The 18,607-nt window shown below is 36.1% G+C and overlaps 3 protein-coding genes across 3 annotated transcripts; all 3 read left to right on the forward strand.

The window, feature by feature from the left end:
• The first annotated feature begins 563 nt into the window (after nt 1–563).
• LOC6647701 (glycerophosphocholine phosphodiesterase GPCPD1) lies at nt 564–3,016 on the forward strand. The gene has a single exon (XM_002069467.4). It carries the CDS (start codon nt 620–622, stop codon nt 2,789–2,791), a length of 2,172 nt encoding a protein of 723 aa, XP_002069503.2. The 5' UTR covers nt 564–619; the 3' UTR covers nt 2,792–3,016.
• An 8,993-nt stretch (nt 3,017–12,009) lies between these two features.
• On the forward strand, nt 12,010–15,418 carry LOC6648119 (probable cytochrome P450 313a4). The gene is made up of 12 exons (XM_015177366.3): nt 12,010–12,077; nt 12,141–12,213; nt 12,274–12,400; nt 12,456–13,032; nt 13,098–13,189; nt 13,492–13,672; nt 13,730–13,930; nt 13,993–14,178; nt 14,246–14,315; nt 14,373–14,499; nt 14,552–15,122; nt 15,179–15,418. Exons 2-12 carry the CDS (start codon nt 12,149–12,151, stop codon nt 15,340–15,342), a joined length of 2,361 nt encoding a protein of 786 aa, XP_015032852.3. The 5' UTR covers nt 12,010–12,077; nt 12,141–12,148; the 3' UTR covers nt 15,343–15,418.
• A 946-nt stretch (nt 15,419–16,364) lies between these two features.
• On the forward strand, nt 16,365–18,322 carry LOC6648118 (probable cytochrome P450 313a4). The gene is made up of 7 exons (XM_015177367.3): nt 16,365–16,476; nt 16,531–16,731; nt 16,792–16,977; nt 17,047–17,119; nt 17,178–17,304; nt 17,368–17,947; nt 18,012–18,322. Exons 1-7 carry the CDS (start codon nt 16,422–16,424, stop codon nt 18,173–18,175), a joined length of 1,386 nt encoding a protein of 461 aa, XP_015032853.2. The 5' UTR covers nt 16,365–16,421; the 3' UTR covers nt 18,176–18,322.
• The last annotated feature ends 285 nt before the right edge of the window (nt 18,323–18,607 follow it).

Raw genomic sequence — 18,607 nt, forward strand, 5'->3', positions numbered from 1 at the left:
TTATTTTAAAATTCAACTTTAATTATGAAACTGTGAGAACAATTTTTTTTTTGAGGATACTCAAAGACTGAGGCATAACAAAAATAGAAATTGCCTGACAGTTGTCATGAATGAAACCATTTCCCAATTGGAATTCTCACCTTACCTTCAAAATCACTACATTACTAGATTTTAAAGGGCTTCTCTGATCGCTGGATCGTATTACCCGTCATCAGACTAAGCCCTTTGTTTTGACAAAACAAACAGAACCAAATACCGAAACAGAAGGGGTGATACACACACCAAATGGGCAGAGTGAAAAAGTCGAGAGTTTTGTTGTTATTAATTGCCTCTAAAACTGATGGGAAATTTATGTACGTCAACAGCGATTAAGCGGCAAACGAGGCGCAAAGACACATGCCACAAGAGGAGATCAGAAAAAGGGGGCAAATAAAACAGATGACTTGAATAAAAACCAATGGCATTTTATCAAGTTAAGGTAAATTTTTCAAGATATTCGATACCAAATCGAGTAGCTACTTCACTTTCTTTATTGTCATCTATATACATATAAAGATATTGATATATTTATTATCCAAATTGTTTTCAATTGTCCGAAATTTTTGTTTTTTGCCGTTAAATGCATCGTTGGTTCTTTGTTAATGAGCGAGAGAGTTGCTCTCTTCCATCGGAAGCTGAAAACTCAGGATGTAGTTTATTAGATGGGAAGGATGCTACTGCAATTAAACCCATACCCACCACAGATTGGCCATTTTGTGTGACCTATGACAAGCCATTGTTGGGCAATGAGTATATGGGCATAATTGGTAATTGTGATGAACTGGGCAATTGGGATCCACAGAGAGTGGCCCTGATGGGACGCACAAATTGTCAGTGCCAAAAAGGATGCAGCTGTCGCCGATTCGAGTTGACTATAAATATACCCCGCAATATTGATATTGAGTATCGCTATTGTATAGTCGCCTACGATTCAAACTCGGGTGAGACTATTATACGTTTTTGGGAGGTACATCTGAAACCTCGCCTAATACGACCCTGTCAAAATTTGCTAAAGCCCTGCGATCGCTTTGGATATAAGAACGATGATAGTGATGCGAAGTATTGCGTTAATCGCGGTTGGTCTACCACAGAGACATATATTCAATTCAAGATCTTCAATGCTCCTTTTATATGGCTAAAGCAACTTCGCAGATTGCTCTATGTGCATATTCAGCCGATGTTTCAGATGCCAGAGAGTGCGGGCGATGGTCAAGAGGATACGTCAATAGCAAGAAAACGATGTGAATTCGAGGAGAGTTCTCGCTTGGCCTACACCGAGGTGGCAAATCTGCACAGCTCAAACACTTTGTCTTTTCAACCTTCATACGGGGCACCTTGTGATTCCGATGATATGCAATTATACCATTGCTCCATAGCCCATCCAGAGGATACGCTATACAGACTGGATTTGTATACATTTAGCTATAAGTCCGGCCCCGATGAGCCGCCTTATCATTATGGCTATGGCTTCATTAAGCCCGATCAATTGGTCAATACGGAGGGTTTTGTTAGGGTTAAGATCAACTGTGCCTCCACCCATCGTCCGTTGATAGAGATGTGTGTACGCTATTTAATCATACGTCCCATGACTTCGTTTACTTGTGATATGCATCTAACGTATCAGAGATTCTGGAGACTCTCACATCTGCCCTTGGATGTAGGTCATCGGGGTACTGGCAATACATATAAATTGGATGATAACATTCATCGTGAGAATACTTTATTCGCCTTTAAGCGCGCCCAAGCCCACAATGCCGATATGGTGGAATTCGATGTGCAATTGACCAAAGATGGCCAAGTGGTTATCTATCACGATCATGTGCTGAAATTTTTCCTCCAGAATACACCCTCCTATGAGACATTATTGGACAAATATGACCTGATGATTTTTCCGCATGAGCAATTTAATCGCTTAAAATTATTAGCCATGGGAGGCTCAAAGTGTTCCAACTATTTCGCTCTGCCATTCGAGGCCTTTACGTATGAGCAGCTACGTCAAGCTTATGCCTTGCGTTTCGCCACTAATCCGACAAACGGTGATCGGTCAATACCGGATCAAATGCCTTTTCCATTGCTTATAGATATTCTGAACAATGAAGATGAATCTCTGCCCACTTCATTGGGCTTCAACATTGAGATCAAGTGGACGCAACTTGATAGCACTAGACGATGGGAGGACAATGGTTTCAAGCCGACGTACGATCGGAATGTCTATGTGGACACCATATTGGAGGTGGTGCTTAAAAATGCCGGAGAGCGACGTATCATTTTCTCTTCCTTCGATGCGGACATTTGTGCAATGATACGCTACAAACAGAATCGCTATCCTGTAGTTCTAATTACCGAGGATCCCGAGAAGCCTGTGCAGTATTTCGATCAACGTGTTAATATTTTGCAGAATGCCGTTTATATGGCGAGCGCATTGGAATTTTTTGGACTGGCTCTGCATTCAAACTCGATATTGTATCATCCTATAGCTCTGCATTTGCTAAACGAAAACAATCTACGGGGCATAGTCTGGGGATCCAGGAATACGGATGTCAATGTTCGAGATACGCTAAAGAGATATGGTCTAGTTGGTGTTATCTACGACAGAATTGATCAAATGGATCAAAAGGGTGAGACACTCGAGGGCAATGTTTTCACCATTGATTCAGCAAGGACGCGACCTTACTTTAAGGATCTGCAAGATGAAGAGTTACAGTTGAATGGCTTAATGCAAGCCATAGAAACTGAGACATCTGAGGATTGAATACCAATATCTAGAAAAAAAAACCCTTTTAGATAGCCATATAATAATGACCCGAAAAACATATCAAAAGTTGATCTTTCTTTATGGTAAAAATCTGTAATATACATAATATTTAATGAAATGCAGTTCTTCCCTTTTGGGGTGTGAATTTACTTTTATTCAAATCTTAAGACAAATAAAATAAAAGTAATGCACTTGGTGATAACCCGCCAACGTCCATTCAAATCTCTCTCTGTATGTAATTTACGTGACGTTCGTAGTCCGCCAACTGCCAGTTGGCCAATAAAGACAATCACAGGAAAAAAAGGACATTTGCACTAAGGCATTACATGACTAAGCCGTGAATATCCCATAAGAATAAGCCATACCGAAAGTTACAACCGACTTTGGCATGCTAACCCTTTTCGCATCCCTTGCCAATATTTTGTGTTTTTGTCTTTTCGCAAACATTTTCCACGTATGTGTACATAAGCGTCAAAGGAGATAAGCTTGCTGTGAACTATGGCGGAGAAGATAAACAAGGAGCAACGCATTGTGTGTCCTGTCCTGTCCTGTCCTGCCCCATTCTATCCTCAACGGGGCGGTCAAAGAACAAATGCGGAAGCTTCGTAAATGATATCCCGTGGCGAATGGATTTTCTTAAAGGCCGATGCACACACGCACACACACAGGAACACACTCCGCACCTTCACCCCAAACCCTTTGGCTTTTGCTGGTCTATTAATATCCTTTTGCATATTACTTGAAGCTGCCTCTCAGTGGGATGTTTTGGTATGTTGTTGAGCAACTTTTTCATCTCCTGTTATTTATCATAATTTTTCAATTTAACACATGGTATGTCCGTGTCCTGTCCCGCGTCCTGACTGGGTCTCGGCTACAGTTTCAATGTTTACTTGCCTTAAACATCCTTTTGACGCAACTTTTTCCCTTTTGTGTCCAGTCAATGATAGTCTTTGATGGCTTAGTTGTTTCACAGGATGTGTACTTTCAATTTTTGCATTCTCATCGATTCTGTTTGCTTAACATCACCAGCAGAATCAGTAACAGCAGCAGCAGTAGCATTATCCTTGTTATGTCCGTTAAGGATGTGCGTTATTAATGAGCATTTTGACACTTACGTCTTGACATTTGCACAGCTGTATCGTTTGTCCCAAGACTTTTTGGTCATTCCACAGAATCTCTGCAACGGGGCAGATAATAAAAACCAAGCTATAGGTCAATTGGGGGAAGGACCAGTCACTCAAATCTTTGCACCTCATAGGTGTCCCATTGAAATTTGAATAAAAATGTAATTATGTTTGCCTTTTTTGTTTGGCTTGTAGTGTGGCTGATGAATTTGGCAAAAATAAATATGCATAGAATGCAGGCATTTTCATGGGTCAATTGACAATGAGCATACTTATCAATCAATTCAACCAACACGCATTTAATACTCAATATAAACGACTAATCTTGTAAGTGGTTCTCGAAAGAAAATTATATTTAAAACTTATATTCGGTAAAAAAGAACACTTTAAGTTATTGCTTTAGTATTAAAAATTTGACAAATTTGCACTTACTTATCGACAAGGTTTTCTTCCGATAGAGCAATTAAATTAAAATATTTATTCGAGTAACTTAAACTAAACAATCACGAAACCCTTTTGCAAAGAGGGAAGAACAACTTCTTGTTGACCATTGTCCACTTCACAGGACAGTAGGGACAATCGGGGCGGGCAGCTGTCTTCGAAAAAAAAGATAGGCAGTCCGAACAGTTATCCAGCCGAGTCTTTGTCTGAGGATTCTTTGCCTTCAATTTGACTACAAACCATAATTTATCTTTCTTTTCAGACCAACGACGTGTTGGTTCGTTGGTCAGCAGCGTCAAGGATTATTGATTATGCAAAGTGCTCGCCGCTTGGTCTTGCCGGACAATGAGAAGATGGGAAAAAAACAAAGGGCTTATGTAAAGAGAAAAGAAACGAAGTGAAAAGGAAATCTCGACTGCCAAAAGGGTTGCAAACTGGACACACTGCCCATGGCCCATTCGAGAATTATGAAATATATTCAACACATTTACCTGAACGTCATCTCCCAAGAAAGTATCCCCTTACAGGACAACGCGTGTGTTTTCGGTTATTAGAGAGATAATGGGTTTTTTTTTCGTTTTTGGTCAATTCTCGATTCCATAGTGTTAATGGTCAGTTTTTGCTATTTTGGCATGGTTAATTATTCTCCAGCTCCTTGACGAGTGTGAGAAATTCCAACGGCCAAAAAAGGAATCAGAAGGCAAAAGGTTGACCATCTTCATGATGGATGCTGATGGATTAGGGTGATAATTAATGATCTACATTTTAAATCACAAATTGACCAAATAAATGAAAGCTGGCGAATTGAATTGACCTAAATAAACCCAGTGTATGAAAAAATCACAACGAGTTTGATCATCAAAACTGAGTTAGAGTTCAAAAATTCTTAAAGCTGTAATTTCTACTTATTAAGTGTCTATGAAGATTTTAAATAAATGTATATATTATTATAAATTAGTGGGATGAAACTAAAAATTAATTTGCTCAGAACCTTATAAAGTCAAGTTTTCATTTAATATATTCTTTTCAAGTCTTCAATTTAATTTTCAAAAATTTACTTGGAATGTATACTCATCCAGTTTGTATAACTTTGGGATTATCCACATTTTTATTAAACATAAAATATTGTTTTTCTAAAGAAATCTACAACATTGCGAGCGGCTGGACGATTCTTTTTTTATTTTTGATTTTTGTTTCCCCCCCCCCAAAAAATGATGTTCATGCTCTTATTGCAGACAGTATTTGTTTTTTTCCTCGATTTGCTTTTTGTGTTGATAAGAAGCATTTTGTTTCTTTGAGAACGCTACTGACTGATAAGGGCCATTTAAAATGCTTCTCAACTGAGACGGAGATGCGATGCGAGGTCAATTGACCTGCTTTTAAGGCAACGGCGCTCCATCAAATGCGCCTCGGCCCCCATCAAGATGTTCCGTCTCTTCTCTAGAGAGCAACTGTCAGTAATATTGTATATATTTTATATATATTTCAGTTATTTTTTATAGCTACACATACATACTTACATATATACTTTTCGTTTCGTCAAGCTGTCAATTTTCATGACAACAAAATGTAAACAAAACGTGCATGGCGCAAATATAGTATAATTAGCAAATAAATGAGACATTAAAATATATACATATATATATATATACGCATATATGAATAAGTTTAACTATATACTATATGGGGGAAATAAACAGACGTCTAATGTCTATGTCTCTTATCATCAACGTGTTTATATAAGATTGGTAGATTACAATGTTTCTTAGTATACACTGAAAGCTTGTTTCAGTCTGAACTTTTGTCCTGATCTCAGCGAGAAAGGAAAGTGCGACAATAATTTTTAGGGTGAACAATTTCAATTAGGTTTACATTGAACCATGATTTCAGATTGTACCAGACTGAAAGATGACAATGTATAGTTTCTGATAATGATGCAATTGTTATGCCAATATGAAACTACACATTTATACGATCGAACAAGCAGAGAGAAAGCGAGATGCCAAGTGATAAATAGAGAAAAGAGAGAAAAGGAGAGAGAATATGTTGGGTTATCCCACGCTTGGCTCAAAGACAAAGATACTCATTTCATTTGTGATAAACAAAAGATACATATTCACTGCACATATATTAGAATTGCATTAGCAGCATTGAGGCCCACTCACAGGAGCAGCAACGGCTGCAAAAGATGCAAAAAGATGCTGATTATGCCGCCGGCTGCCGCCTGAAGAGGCCAACACAAAGAAGGTCTTTTGTTTGACTGGCTACCAACCGCAAATGACGCAAAAGTGTCGCCAACGCAAAGAGCGAGAGAAAGAGAGAGAGAGACAATCTCTTGTCAGATAACAAGATGCATCTTTCAGATATGTGTGGGACCACAAAAATACCGTTTAATGAGATACACACACACACACACACTCCAGAGAGCCATCGCAGCTTGACTATTTTCAAAAGATCTTGTCGGTCCACCAAAAAGGATATCCACTTCATTCTTTTCATTTTTATTATTTTCTGGGTTTTGGGCCACTTTGGCCATAATTCTTGTGATTTTATGTGTCTTTGGTCCGCTGGCTTTGTTTGACCACAAAGTGTCCCAAGTCCCAAGTCTCTTGACTAGATTGAATTATGTTCTTGTATGTCGGCATCATTTCCTTTTTCCTGCATCCGCATTTTCTTCATTTTAGTTATACATTGCAAAAGGCTTGATTGGAAAATGTTATTTTGTCAAGTCAGCAAATCCAATGGAAAAAAGAGTTAAGCTTTGATTAAATTAAAAAAAAAACAACAAATTGCAAGCAAATCAAGATTCCGATTGAATATATAGATTATATAATCCGTTTGAAAGGGTTCACCTAGTTATAACTATTTTGCATATATCTATATTCAGATTATTCGTTTAAATTGTTTTTTTTACCTAATTATCATAGCTATTTGAATATCAAGTATTTATATAGAGTATTCATTGGTTTATTCATTTTTTGATGGGGCTGACGCATTTAGACAAGTGTCAGACAAAAGGGATGTGAAAAAAGGATAATGCTTATGAAGCACTTGAGACTCATCAGGCAGGACTTATTCAGTGTTCATTGTGCACTTTACATGAAAATGTGATTTTCTTCAATGAATGAATGGATTGAGAAGCAAGAATGAATTTTTCTAAGTGGTCATTATGTTGTATGTCCATGAAAGATTAAATTAAAGGCTTTGCTTATATACATATAGTACCTAGTGATAAATTAAAAATGTTTTTCCTTTATACTTAAATATGTTTCACCCTAAACTTTTCACCATGACAACATATTAAATAAATCTATTGTAAATAGCAAGTGGTTATCCCCCTCTCCCTTTTTCCCTTATGCCATTGCCGTTGGTTTTGTTGTGGTTGTTGTTGGTTGAAAAGTTTAAGCGATTAGCGCAATTTAGCGAAAATAACACGTGAAAATTTTGTTCGCTTCAACGCCTTTTCAATGGCACTCAATGAGAATTGTGCGGTGTAGAGGGCTATGGGGGGAAGGGCGGACATACTGCTGAGTCGTTGGCTAAAAGTGTGGGAAAATTGTCATCACTTGTCAGCACACGCCCACGAAATAGTAGAGCAACCCTTGTATTATAAAGTGTTAAGACACAATAAACAATTGTTGGCAATTGTTAAAGATCCCTTTAGATCCTCAAAAGCGGATTTCAAATGCTAATCATTCAGCAGCAGCATCGTCATCATCATCATCATCAACATCATCAACAACTGATGCGTAAAAACTCAATGAGCATTCAAGTGGTTAAAAAAGAAAAAGAAAGGATGGATACAGTAAAAAGAAAGAAAAAAAGAGATCCCGTAAGAGAATGAACAGACATAATCCAGTCAGCCCGATCTTTGGCCATAAACCCTTGCCCCTGCTTCTAGATGACGACCATTTAGTGTATGCGGTTTCCTTTTTTACTTTCGATCTCTCCACTGCTGATGGTTAACCCATTTGCTGTTTAGGGTTTGCTCTTGTTTCCCAAACTCGACAAATTAGGGCACTCAGCTTCCTTTTCATCTCCTTCTTTTTATTACGTTTTGTTTGTTTTTCTTTGTCCATTCATTCAAAGATCCAAATGTTTGGCCCGAAGGGTTGATCTTGTTTTCTTTGATTTATATGCCAAGCTGATACAGATCTTGATCTGGGATAGCTGCTGAAGCTGTTAATGCTTCTTATTTAATCTTGAGTTTGACTTTTGCACTCTCATCTTTGGTTTTGTGCACGTGCCAGAAAGCAGCAGAATGTCCAAATTTTGGAAATAGTTAATATTATTATTCAGAAAATATATTAATAAACTAAAGGACCTTCTAGAACATTTACAAATATTAGCAATCTCAATTGTGGGATTCAGTCTGACGATATATAGAAAACTTCTTCAATTCATTCATAGAAAACTTTTTCAATTCATTCATAGAAAACTTCTTCAATTCATTCTATTAGTCTAATCACCCCACCATTCATTGTGTGTTTATCTTTAAATCATTTGATTGATGTTGGCATTGTTTGAATTTGTCAGTTTTCGCCAAAGTTATGCAAAATTCACAATTGACGCATCAAGAAAGTATGCGAGGAATCGTATTACACCTGGATACGATCCTTTAGGATATCAAGCAAACAAGGCCCAAGCTCAACTCGACTTGGGCAAATAGATTATTTTCATAAATTAGAGTTTATTAATCATTAAGACGACAGCTAGGCAACGAGGCAGACAAATGTATCTCAAGACGGGATAGCAAACGGTGTAGTCCGCTTGAAGGACAACCAGTGGGAAAAGGGTTGAAAACTGGACATTGGTCAGCAGTGAGGCATCGGTCACTGGTCAGTCACGCACATAATTTTTGCATTACACTCTTGGGAGAAGGATAACGCCATAAAACAGGACATGTCCGGCACCCAAAAAACGGGCGGAGTTCAGAGGTCAGCACCGTCTTTTTCGTCATTTCTTCTCACAGCCCAAAAAATGAGGCATGAAGGAAACTTAAGACGTTTTCACGATGAATTTTAATGATTTTTATATTCAAATTAGCTTTGGCTTTCTTGTTTGGCCAGTTTCGAACGGAGGGGAGTAAATATCCTGGATTGGCCCGTCCGAGTTTAACAATCGGTCAAGCTGTGCGAATATTCAACAAAATGGCCAATGTCCCATCTACAACATCAGCTTTTTCTATTGTTACAATGCTAGTTAAAGTTTTTTTTTTTTTGGGTTTCATTGTTGTTGTTGTTGCTGTTGTTGTGGTCATGCAAAAAGGGTCAAATGTTTGAAAGGGCAACAGTTGAGGTTGCCAGGGCGCATGTGTGTGTCTTGAGTGTGAGTGTGTAATTTGGTGGCCATTTTGACTCGTTAAATTCAAGTGGAAATTGAGAAATTTTCACTAGATAATATTAAAAGAAACAGCTAATATTAATTAAAACGGTTTACTTGCTAAATAAAAGCTAAAACATAGCCAAAGGGTGTAAGTCTTCCTTTCGTGTTTTACATCATTTTGTTTTCCGCTTATTATTTAATTTAAGGAGTTCCGGAATGGACATTCCTTAATATATAAAAGGATCTACAGGGATCTAATTAATAAAATAAAAATAATCTAATATATCTCTTGTCAACAAGACTTGAACTTTAATTAATAATTATTTCCTCTTTTAAATCCATAATTCTTTTAACTTTAAATCCTTAATTCTTTATTAAAATGATAGATATATTTGTTTAGCCAAGTAAATAAAATATTTGTTTGCTTTCCTCTATTTGCTTTGTTCATTTCCTGTTAATTTCATATGGGCCTTCATAATCTTTTCATATACTTATATCCGGTGCTTTTGTACTTGAAAAAAAAAAAAAGAAATCGTTTTCAGTTGAACTTTGTCAGAGACTGGCCCCTGCCCCTTTTTACTGGTTGACTCGTGGGCCATATAAAAATCTTGGTACTTAAACGGTGTAACTCTATTTTCTAGAGCAGACATTACTTTTATATGATTTTTTTTTTGGTTTAACTGCCTAAAATGCGAGCTGTTGGTTTTTTGATGTTTGTTTCTATCTTTCTGTTTTTTTATGATGTCAGCCAAGTTAACCGACGACCACCTTTGTGACACCTGCAGCTCAATTTTCAGGTGACAATGTCCGTGATTGTAGGCATCTCAAGATCTTGCTAATTCTCTCACTTTTCCCAAGAAGCCACTAAACTTCTACATCTTTGAACTAAACCGAAGTCTTTTACAGGTAGTGCATTTCCGGGATCATTAAATGACGCACTCGTCTACTCTAGAGTATAACTTTTAATGAAGATAAATCGTGGAATATGTATATGTTGTGGTAGCAACTTGGGTTCTACTGTTTTGGTTTAAAATTTCACCTTTTGACATTGATTTTTGGTAACTCTTGGGTTCTTATTCTGACATTTAAATTAATAAACTCCCAAATGTCCTTGGGTATGTATGTAACTGCAATCATCCCGTATCTCATTTCCAGTTTATTCATTTGCCAGCATCCCATTTCGTTGTATCATATCATTATTTTTAACACTTTCACTTGAACTTGGCCTGTTTGGCTCTGTTGTTTTTGTAATGTCAAATAATTACACCATCAAGTTGACTGATGACACCAAATGAATCTATGTCCGGCTACGGCGGCTGCATAAAATTATAATATTTCTTTGCCGTTCCACAAAAATAAAAAAAAACTAGAAAATGAAAAAAATGAAATCAACCCTTGCATGCATTTGCCTTATTGACTCACTAAACACATTTCAAGATCTGCTCAGAACTAATGTACTAGAATGAATGCCAGAAATGCGTTAAGTGCCTACGCAGATTTATAGATACTAAAACTGTGTTAGAGAGTTGCTCTTAAAAAAGGTTTCAATTTAAATGTTTATGCTTAATATTATGAGAAATGCATACTTATTATGGCCACTCGTGGCCACGTGCCGAAATTAGCATAGAAATGTATTCAAAAGTGCCTCAGAAATCGTATATAAACTGGAATTTTGGATTGTCCACCTACAGACAAGTTAAATAATTCCACAGAGATGATTTCTCTACAATTACTAAGTGTTTTCATTATTTTTGCTTGGATTTACTTTCTATGGAGTCGTCGGAGTTATTATGCTCTAATGCTAAAGGTTCCAGGACCAAAAGGATATCCATTGATTGGCTCTATCCTGGATATATTTCCTAAAGAAGGTATTCATTTAATTATGTATAATTTCAATGCTTTGCAATGGATATTTAATAATTTTTATTCATATTTCAAAGACTTGTTTGCAAGAATAAAGAAAAATTTCGATCGATATGGTAAATCATTTTTATGGTGGATAGGACCATATCCATTTTATATGTTGAATGATCCGCAATTGGTTAAAGAAGTATTTCATTCTCCACTTTGCCTCAACAAAGCTGTATATGCTTACGATGTCTATCGTGAAGTATTTGGTAATGGAATAATTGTATCAAAAAGTACGTACAACTGGTTACCCTTTATTTAAATTAATATAAAATAATATCTACTTTTGCATTGTGCAGATCCAACATGGAGCAAACATAGAAAATTACTGAATCCAGCATTCAAACATAATGTTCTGTTAAGTTTTCTGCCAATTTTCAATAATGAGACAAATCATTTTCTCAAACTAATGGACTCATATGTGGGAGCAGGTGAAAGGGATCTTAGCACAGATCTGGCTCAGTTCTCCCTACGTATTGCGCGACGTAAGTGACATTTTGTACAAATGGCTAGCATTCGATATAAAGATCTCTTTTTTTTTTTACCAGAAACCACAATGGGCAACGATGTGGATGAAGAGCCAAGTTCCAAAAAGGACTCCTTTATTCACAGCATTGAATAGTAAGAAAAATAATTTTAAAAAATTGTATTTATATAAGCTATAAAAATTGTATTTCACAGCGTTCTGGACACACTTACTACAATGGTGTGTGCACCGTGGTTACAAATTAACCTGGTCCGCAAACTCACGGGCTTAAACGATTCAATAAAGGAAGCCAAGTCCAATATTGACAGAACTCTTTGCAAGGTATGATCATTGTAATTACCTCAACTACGATGTACTTAAGCAATATCGCTTTCAGCTGATCGATTTCAAATTGGATACAAATGATAACTCTGAAACGGATTACAACAAACCGAGTATTTTTATTGATCACGCATTGGTTCATCTGAAAAATGGTAGTTTGACCTACCAAAGTGTTATAGATCAGTCCCTTCATATTCTGGCTGCAGCCTACGAGACATCTGCGGAAGCTGTACTCTTCACCTTGATTCTATTGGCGATGTATCCCGAATATCAGGAGAAGCTTTTCGAGGAATTATATGAGCTGTATCCACATGCTGGTGACTTTGATGTCACCTATGAGGATATACAAAGTTTGGATTATTTGAATCGTGTTTTGAATGAATCAATGCGCTTGATTCCACCACTTCCTTTGATAGGTAGGCAAACTAGTGAAGATTTTATGCTATCGAATGGCGTTTTAGTACCAAAGGGAACCAACTTGTTTATATGCATTGTGCACATACATCATTCAAAAGAAATTTGGGGTCCAGATGCGGAGAGATTTAATCCAGATAATTTTCTTCCTGAAAACATTCAAGCAAAGCATCAATACTCTTTTATACCATTCGGAAAAGGCACTCGAGGTTGCATAGGTAAGCGAAATCAAAGATTTTTGACAAATTCAATGTGAACATAGTAACACGATTTATTCTTCCAGGCTGGCAATATGCATATATATCGACAAAAACTACTTTAATCAAACTGTTGAGGAACTACAAATTTAGCACAAAATTTCGTTTCGAAGACCTTGTTTTATTTACTAATGTGACTATGAAACTTAAAGAGGTTCCGCTATTAACGTTGGAAAAAAGAAATAAATAACGTGAATTGATGGTAGAAAAAATAGACACATAGAAACATTGTAAAACTTTAGTACTAATTAAATCACACATAGAAAAATTAGCGAAAAAATTATAAAATATAGAGACTTTGAAGCACCACAAACAAATTATCCATTTAAAATAATATGTGTACATTACATTGTATTTTAACACTTTTAATGTGTCTAGCTGTGGGGTATATAAACAAACATTGAGGTAATCTCATTTCAGAACAGTTTTAGGCACAACTCGGTAACCATGATTTCGCTACAGTTGCTTGTTATTTTCATTGTTCTTGCTTGGATATATTTTCTATGGAGTCGTCGGAGATTTTATGCTCTAATGCTGAGAGTGCCAGGATCCATGGGATATCCACTCCTGGGCGGAATATTGAATTGTTTTTATAAAGAAGGTAACATTTTTAGCAAAATATTTTGATTTTTCAAATTCTTATAGATGTTTTTCAAAGATCTTATACCCTATTTGGAGAAATGTTTCAGTCGCTTTGGCAAAGCATTCCTCTTCTGGCTTGGACCATATCCGTTTTATGCATTGGGTGATCCACAATTGGTGAAAGAGGTTCTTAATTCTCCACTTAGCGTAAACAAATCTGTACATATTTACGATCTCATGGCTGAAGTACTTGGCAATGGAATAATTGTATCAAAAAGTATGTGCAAGAGGTTATTTTTGAAAGTAATATACATTTATAACTACTTCTCCATCGTGCAGACCCAACATGGAGCAAACGTAGAAAACTATTGAATCCAGCATTCAAACATAGCGTTCTACTGAGTTTTCTGCCAATTTTCAACAATGAGGGAGGGGTATTGCTTAAACTGATGGACTCATATGTGGGATTAGGTGGAAGGGATCTTATTAAAGATATCGAGCACTTTACACTGCGAATAGCCCAAAGTAAGAGTCAGTTTTTGACGAATATCTGAGAGATTGGTAACTCTATTTAAAAACTTTATTTCTTTAGAAACCACAATGGGCCACGATAAGGAAGAGGTAAATACAAAGAAAAACTCCTTACAACGTAACACCGAAGTGTAAGTCAATAGCAAAAGTATTGATATTACAGAAATATATTCTATACCATTTCGCAGAGTGATGGATATGTTTTCGAGAATTTTGTTTGCACCTTGGCTGGTTCCTACTTTGGGTCGCAAACTGTCGGGCATTGAGAAGCCAATCAATGAAGCCAAGTCCAATATTAACAGTATTGTTACCAAGGTAAATAAGTAAAGTAAAGTATTTTTTATCCCACACCCCAAACCCGTTTCAGATGATCGATTCAAGATTACAAATAAAAAATATATCAGCTCAATCTCAGCCGGATATATTTATTGACCACGCATTGATTCACCTGAAAACTGGCAATTTAACTTACCAAGATGTTATGGACGAGTCTATTGGTTTGGTACTTGCTGCCTTTGAGACAACGGCGAGTTCCATATTTTCTACCCTGTTATTGTTGGCCATGTATCCTGAATATCAGGAGCAGCTCTTTGAGGAGTTACAGGAAACTTACCCTCACACAGGTGATTTCGACCTCACCTATGAAGATACGGAGAAATCGGCGCTCTTGGATCGTATATTTAATGAGTCACTGCGTCTGATTCCCCCAGTTCCCATAGTGGCCAGGCAAGCGGTTGCAGATATGACATTATCAAATGGAGTTTTGATACCAAAGGGAACCAATTTCTTAATCAACTCATTTCATATGCATCTTTGTGAAGATATTTGGGGGCCAGAAGCGAAAATATTTAATCCTGATAATTTTCTTCCCGTTAACATACAAGCAAAGCATCCATACTCTTTTATACCATTTTCGAAAGGACCTAGAAATTGCATAGGTAAGCAAGGATTAAGCATACATTAAGGATACATTAATACATTACTATTATTTCAGGATGGCGTTATGCTTTGATGTCGTCTAAAATAACATTGATTAAACTTTTGAGGAACTACAAATTTAGCACAACGTTCCGTTACGAAGATCTTGTACTAATTGATTCTGTAACCATGAAATTTGGCGAGAACCCACTATTAAGTTTGGAAAAAAGGAATAAATAAAGGAGTACAAATTTTATGTGGTTACACCGAACAAACTTAAATTGATAACTGATCTCTGGTCTAATTTAATAATTTTACAGTGGCGGCCACAAATTTATGTTATTTGTTAACTTTAGTTCTGATATTCTCATAGTGATTTCCATTTTTGCCAGAGGTGCATTTGAACAAAAAAAACCCAATTTTCGGGTGGACAAATTTTTGGGACGTTTTTGCTAATATTACAGATGGAAGTATGAACTCTTTGAAAAGAAGAGACGATTTGGAGCCAATTAAAAAACTGAATTTTGTATGGAACTATTTCCATTGAGTTACTTAGGAGCCGAAAAATCAGAAGAAAGTTATATATTCGTGGCCGCCACTGTATGTATAATTGCGTTTTTTCTTAAGTGCTATCAATTATCATTAGAGTAATTGGCAGTCATTATTTTTAATAACTCTGTTTAAATTAAAATATAATTAAACTAAAAACTACTAAAATGAGCATTGTGAGATCTTTTCATAGAATAGGTTGGGTGCTTTAGTTGCGATCGCAAATGATAGTTTTTAAAGTTGTTTAAATATATGTAACGGTGGGTTGGATAAATTTTCAACCCCTAACAAATATTTGTATGTATATTTAATATACAAATTTTTTACTTTAGACACGTGTAGTGTGTACGTAAATCTTTTTATACTAAGAAACCAACTTGCACTAAAACCGGTTACTGACCTATATTATTCTGATTTAATCGTTGCTCAGTTAGATAAACTAGTTATAGACTAGACCAACTTTAAACAGGCCGACCGTATCCCCAAAAGAATAATATAGTTGTTCAATGCAATTCAGTATTCAAATGCGAAATCTCAAAACCTGTTTTTACATGACTTCAAAATCACAGAAATCCTGTTATAATTTCTATTTATATAAGTGGTTAAGTCAATTAAGTTCGATTTTATTTTATAAATAAAGAAACTTTACAAAGTTCGTCTCAGAATAGTTCAAGCAGTCTGTCGGTATGGTATCGTTATATTTGCTAGTTATTTCTCTTACGCTTGTTTGGATTTATTATCTATGGAGTCGTCGAAGATATTACGCCCTGATGCTTAAAGTGCCAGGACCAAAGATACTTGGCCATACGGGTGCAAGCAAAAGAGGTTTTATAAAGTCAAATTTTTAGGAACTTTTTTATTTTTGGGTTTATATTACAGATCTTATACCCTTAACTGAAAGGTTTTTTCAAAAGTACGGAAATGAATATCTGTCGTGGGTTGGACCCTTTCCAGTTTATATAACGCGTGAACCACAATTGATTCAGGAAATATTAAACTCTCCACATTGTGTGAAGAAGAGTGGTTTTGTTTACAAAGTAATCTCTAATATTTTGGGCGATGGACTAATGACTTCCGAAAGTAAGTGCAACTAATTACTTTCCGCATTAATTTGACATAACGTATTTCTTTTTGACACAGATCCAAAGTGGAGCAAGCATAGAAAATTATTGAATCCAGCATTTAAGCAAAACATTTTATTTCGTTTTATGACGATTTTCAATACCGAGACCAAGAATTTTCTAAAACTGATGGACTCATATGTGGGAACTGGCGAAAAGGATCTGTTAACAGATCTGTTGAGCTTAGCATTTAGAACAACGACACGTAAGTAGAAAATAATATGATTTAGATACCCGAACTATGTATGTATATGTTCTCAAATGACGATTGCAGAAACCACGATAGGTTCGAAAGTGACAGAGCACGAAGCTTTTAAAACCAATACTTTGATGCACAGCTTTGAATAGTGAGTAATGCTGAACTATTAAATGTTGCCTTTAAATAAAAATTCCTCCGTTTTAAAGTTTACAAGATACAATCATAAAGCAAATACTATACCCTTGGCTACGCAATACGCAGATCCTCAAACTTACGGGCTTACATAGGCCAATATCTGATGCCATATCCTTTCTAAACAAAACTGTTTTAGAGGTCAAATCTAAATAAGTGCTCAAAATATTTGCCATTTTAAACTAATGACTTTCTACTATTCAGATGATAGAAGACAAAATTACAACTTCAGATGACGTTTCAAAAGGTGGAGAAAACAATCCTTTCTTTGTTGTTGATCATGTAATGGCTCATTTGAAAAATGGCAACTTTACTTACGAAAATGCCAAATCAGAAGCCAATATTATTATTGCAGCCGGCTATGAGACAGTTGGAAGTGTCATATTATTTACATTGACTTTCTTGGCCATGCATTCCGAATATCAAGATAGACTATACGAAGAATTGCTGGAATTGTACCCCAAGTTAGGTGATTTTGAGGTTACCTATGACGATATTCAGAAATTGGACTATTTGGATCGCGTTTTAAATGAAACGATGCGTTTGATTCCACCCGTTCCTGCTATATTTAGGCAGAATACCGAAGATATTAAACTCTCAAACGGTACTTTAATTCCAAAAGGAACCCATTTAGGAATCTGCATATTTAATTTGCATCGCTCTGAAGATCTTTGGGGAGCAAAATCATCGACATTTGATCCCGACAATTTTCTTCCCGACAACGTACAACAAAGGCATCCGTACTCTTTTATACCCTTTGTAAAAGGCATAAGAACTTGCATAGGTGATAAAAACAAACAATTATACCAATCACAACTAGTTAATAATTATTTATTGTCTGTTTTCAGGAATGCGATATGCATATATGTTGACAAAAGTAGCTTTGGTCAAACTCTTGAGGAATTACAAATTTAGCACGAAATTTCGCTACGAAGACCTTTCATTTCTCATGCGTGTGGCTATGCAGCTAGAGAAGACACCACTTTTAGAGTTGAAAAAGAGGTCAAAATAATGTCTGATTGGTAAATCAGATTTCAAAATTGGGTAATCTTAATACATATGTGAACTTCAAGGCGTTTTTGAACTTTTGTTTTGGCTCTATAATTTGTTAGACCCAATTAACCTCTAAATAAATTTCACCTAAAATGTTTTAAAGTAATCAGAACAATTTAACTGATATTAACACTGCTTGACCTTGGTTAGACACTTTTTAGACATCAGTTCGTATGATCTGTGTGTGTGTGTGTGTGTATTTTTCTTCGCATGTTTGACACCCATAAAACGCTTTTAATAAAATGCCTATAACACGCTTGATTACTTTGATAGGTTAATGGATAATGATCATTTTCTTAGCCCAGAATTTTGGCAATCTTTTCTATAAATTGTCTGTTCTAATTGCATGTAAAACTCATAAAGCTTACTGCCATTAAGTGATTAAAGTCGA

This window comes from Drosophila willistoni, chromosome 3R, assembly GCF_018902025.1.
Source record: "Drosophila willistoni isolate 14030-0811.24 chromosome 3R, UCI_dwil_1.1, whole genome shotgun sequence".
NCBI lineage: Eukaryota > Metazoa > Arthropoda > Insecta > Diptera > Drosophilidae > Drosophila > Drosophila willistoni.

What these genes read in the sequence shown, in the direction of transcription:
- LOC6648118 (XM_015177367.3), top strand. Translation starts at nt 16,422, where the DNA reads ATGCTTAAAGTGCCAGGACCAAAGATACTTGGCCATACGGGTGCAAGC. An exon ending in AGCATTTAGAACAACGACAC is followed by an intron (nt 16,978 to 17,046) that starts GTAAGTAGAAAA and finishes TGACGATTGCAG; the next exon opens with AAACCACGATAGGTTCGAAA. An exon ending in AGGCATAAGAACTTGCATAG is followed by an intron (nt 17,948 to 18,011) that starts GTGATAAAAACA and finishes GTCTGTTTTCAG; the next exon opens with GAATGCGATATGCATATATG.
- LOC6647701 (XM_002069467.4), top strand. Translation starts at nt 620, where the DNA reads ATGCATCGTTGGTTCTTTGTTAATGAGCGAGAGAGTTGCTCTCTTCCA.
- LOC6648119 (XM_015177366.3), top strand. Translation starts at nt 12,149, where the DNA reads ATGGGCAACGATGTGGATGAAGAGCCAAGTTCCAAAAAGGACTCCTTT. An exon ending in AATTTCGTTTCGAAGACCTT is followed by an intron (nt 13,190 to 13,491) that starts GTTTTATTTACT and finishes ATCTCATTTCAG; the next exon opens with AACAGTTTTAGGCACAACTC. An exon ending in GAATTGTTTTTATAAAGAAG is followed by an intron (nt 13,673 to 13,729) that starts GTAACATTTTTA and finishes TGTTTTTCAAAG; the next exon opens with ATCTTATACCCTATTTGGAG.